The sequence below is a fragment of the Hippichthys cyanospilos genome, chromosome 4, assembly GCF_059441005.1.
Source record: "Hippichthys cyanospilos isolate Australia breed blue-spotted pipefish chromosome 4, RoL_Hcya_1.0, whole genome shotgun sequence".
Lineage (NCBI taxonomy): Eukaryota > Metazoa > Chordata > Actinopteri > Syngnathiformes > Syngnathidae > Hippichthys > Hippichthys cyanospilos.
Genome location: NC_142372.1, coordinates 10,790,286 through 10,808,405, shown reverse-complemented (window position 1 = coordinate 10,808,405; position 18,120 = coordinate 10,790,286). Strand labels below are relative to the sequence as shown.

Sequence of the window (18,120 nt, the reverse complement as noted above, 5' to 3'; positions counted from 1 at the left end):
GCGACTTTGTTGTTTTATCTTACCAAATAAACAAGATCATTGGAACTCTACAAGACTTTGCTCCTTCTTCTGTCCATTGGCTCTTGTCCATGGCCAACTATCCCACCTCCGGGCCAGTGGCAGGCTGTGTGTTTTGGACCTAGGCCTTCATAATTTCATAAAATAATTCATGAATAACTTCGACGTTCACATTGCTTCAACTGAGGAGTGATTCAACATTTTGTAAAAACTTTGGATCATGATGACCCGTGACTCCAAAACTCATACTGTATATTCTTTGAAATACATTAATATAAATTATAAACAAATTGGATATTCACATTGTTAATAAGAGAGCAACTGCACAATTGCATCAATACATAAAACGAAGATATAAAAATCAATAGGCTATGTGAAGACAAGCTGTTAAGATGGATGGAAATCTGTATTTAATACTCAATTTCACATGGAGAAATTCCTTCTTGATAATGTATGTGTTTTACATAAAAACGTATTTTTTTTATTCTTAATATTGAATCGAGATTGTTTGAGATTTGTAGTCATAAGAAAATAGTCAAAACTCAAATGAATTTGATTTGTAGTTACAAAAGAATTCAAACAATGATCATTTTATTTTATTGTTACGATAATACATTACAAATACACAAACTATTACTGTTACTTTTACGAATCGTTTTTTTCCTCATTTTTTTGAAAATTACCTTCACAGTGACTAAACCTCACATGAAAGGTCATAAAATTGAAATCTAAGCAATTACTTCAGCATAGTGCAGTAACACAATCCTAGCTGTGGGGAGCAGTGTTGAAGCGTTAAAATGCACTCGACTGTACTCTTAAATAACTTTATACAGGTGCAGCAGAACCACCATATAAGGCTAAAACCCTTCCTGAATCCCCATAAATTTTATGACATTCAAATCGACTGCAAATGCAATTAAAGGCAATTGAAAATTGCTGCTGCGAGCTATTGATCTATCTACCGAATTTTATTTAAAAGCATAAAATATTTTATATAAATTCGGTATTATTTTGCCTCTTGTTTAAGCATTACCTCGTGTACATAATCGGTAGCTCACATGATCACAAAACAGTAGAAGGAATCGAATCTACAAAGCAGTTGTATGGGATTTTGCTGGAAATGAGCGTTTGAGAGTACTGTATATTATCACTGACATGCAGAAATTTAGTAGGTAGCCTGAAACCAAAAGCATTTTTTTTTTTAAATGTCACCTACTTTCCGATACATTTTTGGGGGAGATGAGACATGTTTGCATTCTGGAAGGTAGCGTTAGTCAAGGGACACCAAGGAATCATGCAGCGAAGTATGACAGGTGTATTCTAATTTGATTATTAGGCTTGGGAATTCCCCCTATACAGTACAGCAATGTGGGACGGGAAAATAATATAATCGATTCCGAACCAGCGTACAGTGAGAGATAATCAGGTATGCCTCAGAAAAATGTCCACTTACCAAAAGAAAAAAAATAATAGAACTGTTTTTTTTTTTTTTTTTTGCTTGGTTTGGACATTTAGTTAGACACCCTTTGAGACATGGTAGCGTGTCCAAATTTTTCTAATATGGCTGTCATGGTTGGGCAACGCAAAACCTAGATGACGCTATCTCCAAGGTAGGTGAACGTACCAAACGACAGCAGCAAATTCTTCCGAGCCACCGGGCCCCGCCCCCTCATCCAGATGTGCGCCCCGCCGGCGTCTCGTCAGTGAGCGTCCGCCGTCCACAGAGCGCGGAGCTCCGCACAGTCAACAGGAGGCTGAGGCTCGGACCCGAACTGAACCGCGGCGTTCACCCTTGACACAATCCACGTTGTGACTTTACTTGTTTGTGGCCGGGGAGCGCGTCCATCGTGGTGGTGGTTGTACCTGGTCCACCTGCTGCGGAAAATGAGGACAGAAGCACATCTCAGGCAGATTCAATTAGAAATCTTTTAAGGGTTTATCTTGGGGTGAACTCACTGAAATCTTTTTGGAGGACAAGATGAGGAATACAAGTGGTTTCCACCTTGGAAGTGGCTTGAAGACGCCTCCACATTGACGTGTGCACTTTGCAGGGGCGTGTTGATAATTGAAATCGATCCCGCGGTTTTCATCTTCCTCTTGGAGCCGCTTTGCACACCTTCATCATGACTTCACTATCTGGGTCCAAGGAGAGATCCGTTGCCGGACGGGGCAGAAAGTACACGGTAAGAACACCCAATTTTATTCATTTATGGAAGGAGAAACATTGTTTTAATTCACTTCACATTATATTTGCAAAGATATCCCTCAGACCCAAAGCAGAACGGAGAACCATGCTCCTCTGATCTGATGGGTCATTTCCATTTTTATGAAGTCCTCTGATGGCCATATTAAATTTATGAAATGTATGATGGTGATCTAGTGGCTAGCACGTCTGTCTGATAAATGCGAGGCTCAGTGTTTGACTCTCAGCTCCTGCTGTTTCGACTATTATAGAATTGCACGTACAGTATACTGTATTTAAGTCATTTTAAAAATATTGTATCATTAAAGTGTATTGTAGTTAGTTGTGGATTCAAATCTCACCTTGGGCATCATGTGGAATCCTCAACCATCTGGAATCCATATGATTTTATTTTGCGTAACAAATAAATAAGTAAATAAATAAAACAAAGAAGATTCAATTGAAAATAAAGGGGGGGGGGCACTGATTTAAATAGGTAGTGTGAATGGTTGGTTCCCTGTACATGTCCTGTGATTGACTAGCGAACTTTCCAGAGTGTCTAAATTTTGCCCCAAGGCAGGTGGGATAAGCTCCAGCTCCCCCCAATCCTCAACAGATAAGCAGTACAGAAAACGGATGGATGAGTGCGACCCATTACATTTTTATTCCCTCCCTATGTTGTACCTGTGGCTTTACCTCCTGATAATAACATTATTTTTACCATTATTGTCCAAATGGGACATATACATGTCGAATGTCTCCTCCTAGTCCTATTTGTGCCTGTATAGTGTTGCTTACTGATCTTATCATTAACTGTCAAATGCACTGTCTGGCAGAGCTTTAACTTACTTCAAACCCCCCTCTTAAAAGAGAACGACACAGCTATCAGTTATACAGACACACACACACGTCAAGCACCTAATACCAGTTACAAGATGTTCGACGCTCTCTCACTTGTGAACATCCCCTCATGTCAGTCTTTCCTAGTCACTTATTATGGCTCTTATGAGAGATTTTGGGAGCCGCTGTGCCACCACATCAATACCCCAACTCTTTGTGGCTTGTTTGATGTTCCCATGGGTTTGAGGAGTAGTCTCGTTTGAGTATTAATAACACACGTCGAAGAGCAGAATGTGGCGTCTTGACTGTTATCATTTGCAAAAAAATAAACTGAAGTTTGAAAAAGATTTCTTCAAAGTAAACAGGTTTGTTAAATACATAATTTAATGAGAGCCAAGAGTTATAGCAATAAATCTGCCTTTATACAATACATGTGATGTTGCTAAGTTTTAATGTGGCTCTAGTTTGAAGTGGTCCTCTGTATCATACTAAAAGCAGATTCTAGAATTTCAATTTATCTTGGATCTCATTAAATTGTGTGGGCATTCATACAGTAATGTTGTGACTGGATGATTTATGGTGGAAATTTTCAAGTCAAATGTTCAAAAAGTCATGAAATATTTGATAAACATTTCTTGTAGTATCAGAGGATTTGGTGTGGGTCTGTGCTTTGATTCTATTATGACTTTAGGGGCACTTTTTCCAAGTTAGTGATGTAATCTGAATCACATTGAACACACAGTATTCTGTGTGTCACTTATTATTATTAAGTAGCATGTTTAACATATAGTTAATATATATGGGTATAGTTCATATATAGATCCATCCATCCATCCATCCATCCATCCATCCATCCATCCATCCATCCATCCATCCATCCATCCATCCATCCATCCATTTTCTAAAGTCCTTGTTTTTGAGAGCTGTCATTGGCTTAAAAGTGGGGTATTCCATAGACCAGTGGTTCTTAACCCTTTTTCAATCAAATACAATTGCTGAAATATGATCTCAGACAAGTAGTTCCAGACCAGTTAAAAATATTCTTGGAATAATGCTATAACACAGTTTAGCAATAGGGTTCTTTATGTTTCAATTCATTTGCTCTTAATTGGAAAATGTACAGTTTTTTCCACATCATTAGAAAGCATCAAAATAGATTTTCTGATGCTTGCAGAAATCATGTTGAAATCTCATGTATCCTTTGAGCACGTCCGTCTCACAGTTCAGGGTCCCGAGTCGAACTCGCTCCGGGCTTCCTGTGTGGAGTTTGCATGTTCTCCCCGAGCCCAGGTGGGTTCCCTTCGGCTTCCTAGTACACTCCAAAAACATGCATGACGAGTATTGGACAGTTTAAATTGTCGTTAGATGTGATTAGGCGTGAATGTTTGCTCATCCCTGTGTTCCCTGCAATTGGCCAGCAACCAGTTCAGGGTTGCGTACCCCTTGATGTCAGCTGGGATCGGCACCAACCAGCAAGCCAGCTAATGAGGACAAGCGTCTCGAGAAAATGGATGGGTGGATGATAAATGTATTGTTTTATCCTAGTGTTTTTAAGTGGTTCTGTTTTTCCTACTCTTGTATAATCATTTAGAATGTTGTTTTTTATTATTATTTTGCAAAAACTGCATGTACAATTGGGTGTTAACCTCTGACATCACAAAATGTGAATTGACTATCATTACACATTACATGATGCCAGCAGTTTGACATTGGAGTAGATTTCTACTATTTCTATAATTATTCTGTGAATATTTATCAATCCAAACAAAATTGTGGTTGACCAGTATTTCAGACTAGATTGCATTTGATCCCAGAGGTTCCACCATATAATAAATTTGTATTGAAGTTCCATTGAAAATTTATATTCATCAAATCAAATCAAATTTTATTTATATAGCCCTAAATCAACGAAGTCTCAAAGGGCTTCACAGATGAAAAGAGGTCATGTCGAGGCTTCTTTCGAAAAAGGTGATTATCATTGTATTTTATATTTAGTTAACCAAGTGTGCGTGCAATCCATCTTTTTGCTGATTTAGAAGCCCTTACACAATTAAGGCTTCATCCATGACAGTAGAAAGTAATGACAGCGTCATGAAATAGATTAAAGATACATACTGTAGGTGTTACATTTTGAATATTAGTCATCTCCATTCATGTAGTGAAACTAAGATGATAAAAGCCGACAAGTCAAGTTCTCCCCTGTGTTAAATGTCCCACAGATACCCGACACTTCCCCCACCAAATCATCGACCTTTTTCCCGGACACGTGGTGCCGGAAAGCTTACGAGGAGACCAGCCGGTCCAGCTCTCGTCCGGCGCCTGAGGGCGCTGGCTCCATGCCCAGCTCAACGGGCACCCCGTCTCCCGGCTCGGGGATCTCCTCACCGGGGTCCCTCTCCGGATCGCCAGGGACCATCTCTCCGGGGATTTGCACGGGATCTCCAGGTTCTCTCGGCGGCTCCCCGGGTTTCGGGACGGGCTCCCCGGCCTCGGGTAGTGGAAGTTCTCCTGGGAGTGAAAGAGGGATTTGGTGTGAGAACTGCAATACAAGGCTGACGGAGCTAAAAAGACAAGCGTTAAAACTTCTCATCCCTGGACCTTATTCCAGCAAGGTACGTAACTTGCACCTTCATTGAATGGGACATTTGGACAGTGGCTTTTATTAATTTGCTTCCCTGTGAAATATTGGCCTTCTCATCATGCCTTAGGTATAGCTTTGTAATCTTGGTTATTGTTCTCATAAATCAAGAGGATGCGCTTATTCGTCTTACACTCACTGACCATCTGTGCACGGAGGAGAGAGCAAACAGCTGTTTGTTCTCAGATTATTATTGAGTGGAGGTGTTCATCTGTCACACACACAGAGACCAGTTGGATTTTTGTGCTGATGCATCCCATTCTACCTCATTGATTACATTACCAATTCACGAACCCTCTATTGTAAGGTACTGCTTTTTTGTCTCGTTGCATTCAACATGATGGATTTAACAACAGAAGAAGGGCATTTAGAGCAAATATGAATCCATATGGATTTGCTTTTCCCAATTTTCTTTGACAGGGAGTTATTCATACATATTTTAATTGTCACATGTCTAATCTATGCAGTTAATTTCAAATTCAGCTGTGATGCTTCGATTAATTCGATTTGATTAATGATAAGGGATTCAATCATGCATTGCACATTGAATCTGGGTCCCTGCCTTTTGGTGTGAAGTGGTTTTGTCCCACATTCCACAAGCATCCCACTTATTTCAGCTTTTGGAGTGTGGGATTGTCCTTAAATTATCCTTGGGTGTAAAGGTATGAATTATAGTAGTAGCAGTGCCTCTGGTGGTTGCAATCAAGTGGTGCAACCCATTTACTTTCAGATGATCAAAAAATAATTGTTCTCAATCAGTATTTACATTTTACTACATAATTATTGGGTATATGTTTTTTTTTTTTTATGTCTATCCCTTAGTTGCTGGTAATTCCAGGCAGCTCCTACCAACCAACCACCCAGTTATCCAAATTAGTTATGTGTCCCTACATGCTACCTTGTATAAAATGAATTTATTACACTAGTGACTAGGTGCTCATGTACTGTACACATAAGAAATGCAATTACACAGATTTACAGGATTTCCAATGGCATCATTTTTGCCTACAGGTCTTCTGCCGCAGCTGACTAGCTTTCAGTTAGGAATACAGCAGGGTCACGCATCAGGTTCGGAGGTAATTGGCAACCTATAAGCATGTTTGTGGGAGCAGTAAAATATAGAAATGGGGTGTGGAAAGGAAGTAGCAGCCGGTAATGAACAGTGTATTTTGGAGCTTGTTAAGACAGCAACAGTAGGAAACCGGACAACAATTGGACCTATGTAGACTGCTGATGGGAAGACTACTAATTAGAGTGTTATTTGTACTGTTGGCTTTTTGGGCGAGTGCTATTTTCCTTTCTGTGGTTTAACTCTCAATGTAGTAATTGGTTGAAGAAACAAATTAAACAAGCTTTATTTGCTCCACATGAGGAACTTTGCACATACTGGGCATTCAATAAAGTACACATGCACAATTTAATGAGATTCAACACTAAAGCTTATTAGTTTATTGGCTGTGAAGTACAGTGCTGCAAAGTACAACAACAGTGATACAACTATTATTGAATTCATAATCATTTTAGGTTATCCCACTGGGCGATACATTAAATTCATTGTCACTCTTTTATGTGTGCATCCAGAACACAGACCATAGTTTAATCTGGATTTTGTTATGTTTTTGTGACAGAAAGATGAAAAATTTGATGATGAAATATTTTCTTAACGTAGATTCATTGTTAATTTAGATTCTATGTAAATTGAGCAAAAGAAAGTCATTGTCCATCTTTCAAATGAGAAGAGAGACTATCGATTAATACGAATAAAATTTAAAGAATCACATAAAATAGGTTTTCATAGTATTGTAACAGCTGGTGGAATGACCATGTGTGTTTTTGTGTTCTTTCAAGCCATTTTTTTCCAGTCAATTGGAGATTTGAAGGTGCTTTGGCTCAGATAAAAGCAGGATTCACACTCTTGGTGAAGCGATGCGACCGGATTATCCTTCCCCTTCACTAAAAATGCCAGTACAGCAGTTCGGTGTTGAGAAGGTGTGCGTGTGTGTGCGTGTGTGTGTGTGTATGCGCTCATCTAGTGTGTTTTCTTAGCATGAGACTTTCATGTTATTCCCACAGGATGTTGAGGCTTGCATGACCCCACACTGTTAGAACAGCCACCTCACACTCCATTGTGGGCCTGCCTCAAATTCATTGATATGAATACTTGGAGGAATCATGGCTGACATACACACACACACACATACACACACACACACACACACACACGCACACGCACACACACACACACACACACACACACACACACAAGACAAGGCTGCTAATAGTATGCTAATGATGACCTTCAAATACCTTACTGGTGAATATTTTTGTACGTTTGTCTGTATACGAGCGTTTCGGTTCACTTCTGCTGGGTGGGTAGAATATATAACACAAACATCTGTTCAAATGGAAGTTATTTTACAATTATGAACAGTTAATAGCAGTCAATTTCAGGCTTCTCTTCGAAAGCAAAAAAAAAAAAAAAGTCAGAAAAGCCTATTAGAACATCTGACCCTCATTTGGGTTTATTTAGAGGCTCTTTATTTGCTGGAAGGTGCTTGGTGACGAATGTGATTGGTGATTTTCAAGTGAGTTGTACAGGAAAAATTTAGAAATTTTTTATCTTGTTTTATTAATTATCACAATAGACTGACATTTTAAAAGTGGTGTGTTGATTTTCTATTAATTGTTTTAATGTTGCAAAAAAAATAAACTTCAGCATTGGGACTAATCAGGCAAGCATATTAGACAAAATTATATGTTTCTGCTGGACATTTTTTTTTTAGATTCCTCATATTTCCAGTGGGAATTTAATTTTTTTTTTTAATCCAAAGATGATCCACCAGTGCCCCAGAATGAATTATTTCAGATTTAGGCGCCATGGAGCTGTTTTGCACAATGCAAGGCACTCGATTGCAATGGGGGAGGGGATACACTGAACAGTGTGCATTTTCAGTTTTTCAATGCATCAAAATACACAGACACTTGTGACCGCAGGACTCTGACGCACATCTGGCAGCACAGCTGTGCTCACTTAGGGCTTGTGTCCATGTGGTCATGCTGCTGTGTGTCTGTCTGCATACTCACACACCCCACTCATAAAAACTCATCTGTGTGTGTGCGGTGTAGTTTGCCTCGGGAAAGTGGGTCACTATTTGTGTGTTTTAAATGGACAGTATCTGTTCCAAATCTTCTAAAAGTCATAATATGGTATGTTTATGTAGCGAACTATATACATGTCCACTTTTGGGCCACCAAAACAGAGCCATAATAGGCCCTGTTTGAGAATATATTCACCCTCCTCCCAATACCACCTGATGATTTACTGAGGGCGCTGTCAACTTTGCAAATGACATAGTTGTGACTTTGAATTTTTATGGACACATACTTGCTCTTACAGCGTTGATTTTACCAGAACTAGTGGTGTGTGTCCAAGGATGGGGAAGAAGGCTGAACTCACTCAGCAGATGTGCAGTTATAATATGTGGTGCATTGGACTATTGACAGACGTATGTAAATGATAACTTGTCAGATTTTTTTATTTTGATAGTAAATCAGAATAAGAATAGAAAATAAGGGACATAATCATAGGACCACACATAATGTATGACAAAAATGCCATTTTCAATATAGATAACAATGCATACGTGCAAAATATGTGCTCTTAATATACAGTATTTTATTTTTCATAAAACTTTTCTCCAAGGATGTATAAAAAAAATACTGTACCAACCAATCAATCAAGATAACCTTGTACTGCGTGTTTTTTTTCTTGTGTCTCTTTTGTATAAAAATTACCATTCAAGGGCAGCACAATACTGGTGAACAACAAACCAACTACAGATATTGCATGCATTTTTCCCCCCACAAAAATCAACTAACTGAAAATTAATATTATTGATTTGCTGTTTGTCCTGCCTCGTTCCAAATATGCAAATACATAGTAAGCCTACTTATGTTAGTGTACAAGGCAGTATAGCATGATACATGGTGGAAGCACAACCAAGCCGTGTCTGCCATCTTGTTGTAACTGGTGATATTACAACAACAAAAAACACACTTGTAGTTCTTGCGTTCAGGGTTTGAATCATTCTATTTGTAAAGTGCACATTGTGTGTTCTAATGGGTTTTCTTCAGGAATTCAGGCTGATTGACCGGTCCAACGTGTACTAGCTGAGATAGGCTCCAGCTCATCTGCATCCCTAGTGATGAAGAGTGGAAAAGGAATTGGATGGATGTATTGGGATATGACTATTCTATTATACTACACCGTGGAATCCTCTCTTATGTGGTAAAACAAACAATAGCCTTTCCCATTACAGTATTAGGTAGAGGTTGAATTGCCCTTGAAAGCTAGCCCACTGAAATCCTTTTAATAATGATCCAATCAGGAGATGATCTGACCTTGAGATGAATCCCAGACAAAGGTTTGACTTTTCTAACCGCACTTGTAGATCACTTGCCAGCAGCCAAACACAAAAGAGGTCAAACCACTTGCAGTCCAATCAGCTCAAACGATCCCTGCTATAAACCAATACACAGTATTTATCTACAACGGGGCTGCAGTATGATCGCTCAGGTCTCAGTCACATATGAATGTGCCCCTCCATGCATGCAGGTAGCTAGCTTCCCTGTAATAGACAAATCCCAAAAGACTACAGAGGTAGGCCTACCGTAACCACGGCAGCTGGTGTTGCCACGGCAGCGACATGTGACAGATGTGAGCCGCATACATATCTCCATCACCATTAATGGCCTCCTCATAGAGTTGGGAGAGACAAGGAGCAAATACTGTATATGACATTCATATGTGTGTGTGTGTGTGTGTGTGTGTGTGTGCGCGTGACAATGATAAAAAAAATTGAGTATGAGCATACCCTCTTGATGCCTTTCAGGTGTGAAAGGCATTACCATATAGAGCAGGACAGTGAATAGTGGGATATGAGAGGAGAGGGGTGCTTATTTGAAGAGAATTGAAGCATGCCTCACTTTGTGTTTGTGTTGTTTTTTTTTTGTCAGTTTGACAGTTGTTTGCAATTTAAACACATAATAGGGGAATATACAAGTACCCCTTGTTTTAACCTCTCGAGCAGTCCAAAGAAGAAAACACATTTTAAACACAATAAGACAATGATGTACAAGGTGTGTGTTTCTTAAAGTAAGCACGAGGTCAAATTAGAGCTGTTACTATTTTTTTTTAAATCGTTTATACGGTTATCAATTGTTTCAACAAGCAATTTAATAATATTTAAATGCACATTAAATTGTATTTAAAAAAACACTCCTTACTGTTTATGAATAAGTTATTCTTGTTTATTTGGTATTATTCCTTTTCATTGATTAAAAACAATTGCAATCAAACAACAAAAATATCAGAGTTATTCTGTACACTGCAACTTTTTGGAAACTGATTCGGGTATTTTTTTGATCATTCTTTTACGAAGTAAAAGCCTATGTTTGCAAATGTCTTATTTTGCAATTTAATCAATAATTAGCGAGCTTTCATTCAGGACTCCATAAATCAGAAAATAATTACGGTTGAAAGGTTGAATTCAGAGGGTTAGGATGATTTTAAGTTAAATTAGGGGAAGAAATGATTACTAGATTACTTTAAAAGTTGTCAATTAATTTGATAATTAATTGTCAATTAATATGACTTAGGAATGCGGCAATAATGTACACATGAAAACGATATTTGTATCTCTTCATGTTTATTTTGAATTTGAGAGTGAATTTGAATGTGCCTTGTTCTAGACTAGCAATCAGTCTAAATTTTAATCCCTGAACAAAAGTATAAGCAATTCAGAAAATGAAAATGAAATACAATGCATGGTCGACATTATGATGCCAAATGGACCTCAGCTCTAAGATACAGAAATAGTAATGACATAAATGATATAATGACCTATAGCTATTACGCCTCTCTGTCCACAACAAAGCAACAACTTTAACTTCTAAAAGAGAAAAAAACTCTAATTGCCTTACGAACGCAGCTCTTCTTTTCCTACACAGTTTCAAACCTACAAGATAACATCAGGCGCTCACTAAGAGTGTTCAGATAACAGCAAGTGTACCGCCTCTTCTCAATTTATCAACAACACTCATCTCATTTGGCACAGCTCCTTTGGGATGAGGTGGAACCAGTATCTTAAAACCTCAGAAGAAGAAAAGTAGCTCATTCCATGTGATTCCTTACTTGTTAGCACCGCTTTGAACAATGTATACTGTAGTACTTCTGATAAGGCGCCAACTAATCCAGCCATCCATCCATCACATTTTCATTCACTAAATATTCTGTTATGTTATTTATAATAGTACATACTGCAGTGAAAATTTAATTGGGCACATAAACCACGCAATGCTTCAGTAATGTTCCTCTGGCTGGAAAATAGCCCTTTTGCAATATTAAATATTCATATGATTCCCTAATAAATTCTTAAAATGGTGCCATTGTTGTTCAAGCATTGATCCAGAAGAGACAGCTAATTGGTCTAATAACACCATTTAAGCAAGCTGCCTCAAAGGAAAGAAGCTACAAATTACAAGCGGGTTCTCAGCGTATGTCTTAGCTATATTTCAGTGACATAGACAATTTTGAATGCACCTTAGTCAAAATGGAAGTCAACGCCAAAATTTTCTTCACAAAAACACACTCTATGCGGCCCACTAGTCTAAACACTACACAAATATTATTATTCACATGACTGAAGAACAATATGTTTGTGGAATCTCAATTATGCGGCAAAATCCACTTGATTTTGGCAGTAGGAGGAGGCCATTTTACCACTTTCTGTCACCTGAAAATGACATAAAAGTAGCTAGTTTGGGGAAACGGAAGTGCTGTTAACATTTCGCTGTCGGACTGAATGTTACAGTTTGGGTAAACTTCAACGACAAGCCCACAACTAAGGAAGGCGGTCTGTGTACTGACAGGACTGTAAATGACGGACCAACGAAAAACTTTGCCTACATTTGTTAATATAAAATAACAAAATGAATTTTGGTAAGTACAAAAAATGTAAAATCCCTTACCTTTACTTTTGTTGGTTGGGTTGCATGTTACAACGGTGCAAATTAGAACATTATCATTCACAGCCATGACCATTGGGACTTAGGACCGATTTGTGATTGAAATTCTGAAAGAAAAAAAAAGCTTTCTGAAAGTCTATATAAACTTTGTTTGACACAACACTTTTCCACACAACTATCCACCCTAGTTTTAGCTTCCAAGGATAAGTAGTCTATTGTGTGTTCTTTGAATTTTTTTTTCACCCAGACAAAAAAAAAACAAAAAAAAAACAGGCCTTGTAAAGAGCAGAGGTAAGCACACAGTGAGGGGCAAGGCACCCTGGTGCTTTCGTGGCCTCAATTTCAGCCTCGTTCTCATTTTTCTGTGTCTCCATTAAATGAAATGATGAAACAACATGCATTTAAGTGCATGAAAAGCAGAAGGCCAATTATGCAATGGAGATTCCTATCAAACCATTTCACATTTATAATAATTCTGCACACAGACAAACTGAAATTGGATTAAAATGCGCCCTGGTGATTTTATTAACAGTGTAAGAACGCACTGCTGTAGACTGCAAAGTGGTAGTTAAAGCAGTTAAAGCACCTGATGCCTTGAAGTCCATTGCTGCCATGGCAACTGCATCTCCATCATACAGTAGTCAAGCATCAGTGTCTTGGCCATTTTTTCACACTACCTGTAAGTGTGAGACATGAATTGAGATGTCCCTGACACTATATCTGCGCATAACTCTTATCATCTTCCTAGCAAACTATCAAATCTGACTTTTTTGGAGAAAAAGGGGATGGGAGGGGCATTGGCTTTCTTGTGCTTTTAAGATTGAAGATTCCATCAGCTGAGCCAAGACGAGAAGCTGGAGCTAGCCCAGCTTTCCTTTAGGATCATGTGCCAGCTCCGACCCTCTGACTCTGTGAAGTCTCACTCAATGATTGGTTTATTTGAAGACGTGTTAACTGCACTTCAAACAACAGTCAGCAGCTGCCATACAAACTTGCATAGACTCAATGTCAGAGGCTGCCAAACAGAACACATTCGTCTTCAACTCATCGTAGTAGGTGTCCCAATGTCTGTGCAAGATGGGATAGTTTATGTGTTCTTTAAAGGGACAGTGTGTAAGATTTAGACCGTTTTTCATTAAAAAAGAATATATTAAATAATCGCAAATTTCAGAAACTCGCAAATGAATGTTTTCTTAATGACCAACAGTATGTTTTAAATATAATCATAGGTCTAGTTATCATTAAATTATATTACATGGGGGGTGGCACGTCTCTGGAGGCGGCCATGTTTGTTATAGATATGGAGGTAGTCACCTGAAATGGTTCACATGCCTTATCAGGGACCATCATTTGTGTAGAGACCAGATTAATGCACATCTGATAGCCTAATTGGACAACTGTTAAAAGTTGTTAGCTGAAAAAAAGCCAGTGGATATCATTATAATAAGAAACTGAAAGAGAAGATGTGTCCAAACCTTTAGCCTGTACACTCTATAATGCCTTTGTGCTTTAACGTCTGTCACTAATATGCCAATAAATGCCAACTGGTGCCCCAATCTTTCCTGATTGTAAGAAGGGAATTCATAGTTAGCCAATGTATGGCAAACCAGTGTGGAAAAAAAGAACATTTAACTTCATTTGATTTCCTTCCATGCTTTTATCAGTCTCTGTCTCTTTCTCTCTGCTAATCTCTCTCTCTCTCTCTCTCTCACACACACACACACACACACACACACACACACACACACACACACACACACACACACACACACACACACACACACACACACCTACACGCACGCACACACGCACACACACACATACACACTCTCAAAAGAGCTGAGTACTAAATAAATAAATGCACAACAGCAGAGAAAAACAATTTCCTTAACCTAGCCTTTTCCCATCTATTAGTGTTTTTTGTGGCTTAAAGTGGAAAGGCCACTTGCCATACAAATACACGTATGGCATGTACCTATAACAGTTTAAGAAGGGATACTTATTATGTTCTATATTGTTGGAGGGCACATTGTGGAGAGGCCAAAAGGTGAACTAAGAACTTTGAATGACATTTCAACAGTTCTTTCTACAGTTGCGCCACATACACCCCTATACTGAAGTTGTGGATTAATTTACAATAGGGGATTTCCAGCTGTGGCTAGATTTATTGACATCAGTCTGTGATTGTAGCGATAAACATCTGAGACAGCAGTAAAGTTGCATTACACTATGTCAGTAAATCTGTTTCTCGTCATCATATGATTACTAAACTTTTTGCTTTAGATCCTTTTTTAACATCGAATCAATAAAAGTACCACCAGAATCAAATGCAAAAACAATATCACGATCAAGAAAAGAGTTTTCCAAAGATAATGCAGCTTGCCTTTCTCTAAGAAATTAATTTAACAATGTGTTTATTGTTGTGATCGTAATGCATCCGAGTGTTGTTAATGTTTTTTTATAGCTCAATAAAACAAACAAAATGCGACAAACACCTCTCAGTGCAGAAATATTTATAAAACAAACCAAATGAATGAGCAGTTACATGCTTTGAAATCGCTTCATAATTACATTAAAAAAAAAAAAAAACACTTTGGGGATATTGCTGCCCAGCAGCACTAGAATTAGGTAAATCTGCACATATTTGAGTAATACAACTATTGAAAGTAGTTCTGACAGAGCAATTCTAAACCAACTACCGCAAACTAAAACCCCAAAAACAAACATTCCAAATTGAATATAACATTGGAAATTGTTAGATGTTATGATTGATTTAGCACGCTCTCTGAATGTATATCTTTCATCTGTGCAATACAACATAACTATTATCCACATATCATTCATCCTCACTCCTTATCAGGAACACGGAAGTAAAGAGTACAAATTAGAAAAGTGTGGAAAAAGATAACAGCTTAGTGAGATAGAGTGTGTCAGGCCGTGCATTTGTGCATCTATGTGTGTGCGCTGGGTGAAGACAGAGAATTAAATAGGCTGTTTGTTCCTCGCATGCGCCTCAGTCAAACACTGAATAGCCTTGAGCAGTTCAACTTTCCAATTACCCCGAGCAGATGGAGCCCGCGCGGCTCCATTTAAAGGCTCTGAAATTGTTGTTGTTGTTGTTTACTGTTATCAGCTATTGAGTATACGTCAGGGATCGAGTTATGTGGCTCGGTGTATTCCTCTCATGCCTCTTCCTTACTCACTCCATGTTTCGCTGGACATCCAATCAAAAGTGCCATGCTGGGTCTTCCTGCACAGCAGGTGCACTCGATACCAAAGCCTACAGGTCGAATCTGGCCAACCATATGGAATTACATTGCTATCTGTTGCACCTAATGGACTTTGTTTCGTGTTATGTAAAATGTCATTTTTAGATGATTGGTTGGAAACAATATATCTGTAATCTTTAATATCCAAGTTCCTCTGCGATTGATAGGTGATTCTGTAAAACACTAATATCCATTTTTCTGTAGTGCTTATCCTAAAGGTCATGAGTAAGTCTAGGCAATCCCAGCATACTTTGGACTGGTCACCGTTTCATCACTAGGCACTCAACATGTATGTCTTTGGAATGTGAAAGTAGGCTGGAGTACTCAAACTCACTCAAGCATGTTGGCAAACACTGAAACTTCAGACAGAACTTCAGAACTGTAAAGCACAGATGATATGCCAACCACTGCGGTCTGACACAATTTGCCCTACGTTTAAAAAAAAAAAGAAGTAAACATCACTTTCATGTGCAGTTCAATCTGTTATCCCTTGAAAGCTGAGTGATGCTTCACAACTTCATCTTCCAGAGAATCTATTTTGTTGAATGTTCTGAACTCTTGCCTTGACACCCACACAGTAGCTCACACGCATCATCCCTCGTAATTTAGACTAGATTCCTCTCCCGTGTTTAGATCATTACTACTGTGCACTTTTGCCAACATTTGTTCAAGATGTGATCAATCAACCATCAATTCTACACAATCAAGAGAATTCCTAATCATCTGATTATAATTCCTATGAAATCCATGTGCTCACATAATCCAAGTCTGATGTCGAAGTGAGTCTCTACCAATACCTCAGAGGAGCAAAACTAACAGTAGCACACTGTGGTTGCACTAAGGAGGTCCCATGAATGAATGGGTGCTACTGTGTGAATGTGACGCCTAAAGGCACGCTGACTTGGTGCTGGCATGGACCGTTTGGAAGGCATATTAGTTAAAGAGGCTGTTAAGATGGTCCAAGTGCACACTCAGAGGGGGTATGTTTGTGTAGTGTTTATCGGCCCATTTTCCACACACTTGTCTTTAAATATTGGCTCTCCATCCTGCCTTAGATTTACTCACTGCTTTTTGCATGTTACATTTTCCGGGAGGGGGGCACTTCAAATGAAAGTAGGCATGAACTTTAAGATACTTCTCAAATCACGAGAAAGCCCCATATGCCTGAATACAGGGCCTTAAGGTACTTATACCATATGTAAGCAGGAGTTGTCAGGCAGATCGACCTCATGAGCATACCTCACTAACCTTGGGATGTAAGGATACTGGGAGGGGAACATATGGATGGGAGAGAGAGTTCTACGGGAGGGGAGTGTGACTGCGTTCAGGTTTGGGGAATGGCAAGATGAATTACCTGAGCTGAAAAACAATAGATCACTGTCAGAGGCACTTAAGGTAAGAGAGGGCAAGAGAAAAGCTTGAAGGAAGAGAGAAAGAGAAAGGGAGATTCCAAGGTGATGCAATAATGGTGCACTCAAGGGAATTATGAAAGGATATTCTCTATCACTTTTTGCTCACTTTTTGATACCGCTATGAGTATTCAGTCTTAAGTATTCACCGATACAGATACCACTGGTATCTTTGATACATACATTTCAGTTCACAGAATGATAGGCGATTGCGGAAAATGTTTTTTTTCTTTCTAACCCTTCTGGTCTTAACGTACGGGGAACATAAACTGGAAATACAGCGCGGCCTTCCAGATTAAAAGCATTTTTTTCAGAATAAGATAACTAATGAGCTAATCATTTGATTCAGGAGTGTTGAGGAGAGAAAACCGTTAACCATGGAGGACACCGGCCCTGGAGGACTGGAGTTCGATAGCTATGCCTTAGAGTAGGGCCCCATTCTTTGCAGCAGCTCCATTTTGCACAAGGGGACGCATTGCGGCCTGCGACATCCGACCAACGTAGGGGAACTCTCCAACATTTAGTAGAAAAATAAACTTGCTTTTGCACTGTCATTGCATTCTAAGTGACAATGGCGCCAAATGCCCACTTGCGCTTAACCCTACCTGTGCAAGGTCTAAGAAAATATGAACAAAAAGAAAACTCCACCCATACACACAGTGCTTTGGGCTAAACTTGTGCTGGGCACCAAAACAGAGCCCAAAGAGTTGATGTAATCTCTGCAAGTGGCACATCTGT

The 18,120-nt window shown here is 39.0% G+C and overlaps 2 protein-coding genes across 5 annotated transcripts in view; one reads left to right on the top strand and one right to left on the bottom strand.

Annotated features, from left to right (window-relative positions):
• The window catches only part of smyd3 (SET and MYND domain containing 3), a 125,820-nt gene that overhangs the window by 788 nt on the left and 106,912 nt on the right, over positions 1-18,120 (bottom strand). For 2 of the 4 annotated variants that reach the window (XR_015865495.1, XR_015865496.1), the window contains 3 exons: positions 13,291-13,381; positions 12,708-12,811; positions 4,112-5,548 (listed from right to left, as the gene is read on the bottom strand). The gene's annotated coding sequence lies outside the window, so the exon portion shown is untranslated. Of the gene's footprint in view, positions 1-1,642; positions 1,894-1,974; positions 2,155-4,111; positions 5,549-12,707; positions 12,812-13,290; positions 13,382-18,120 lie in introns of those variants that run through there. The other 2 variants (XR_015865497.1, XR_015865498.1) reach the window with 2 other exon arrangements.
• kif26ba (kinesin family member 26Ba) overlaps positions 1,743-18,120 on the top strand; it is a 75,822-nt gene continuing 59,444 nt past the window's right edge. The window contains exons 1-2 of the mRNA XM_088414012.1: positions 1,743-2,201; positions 5,260-5,652. Of these exons, the coding sequence (XP_088270138.1) occupies positions 2,142-2,201; positions 5,260-5,652 (453 nt within the window). The 5' untranslated portion in view covers positions 1,743-2,141. The remainder of the gene's footprint in view (positions 2,202-5,259; positions 5,653-18,120) is intronic.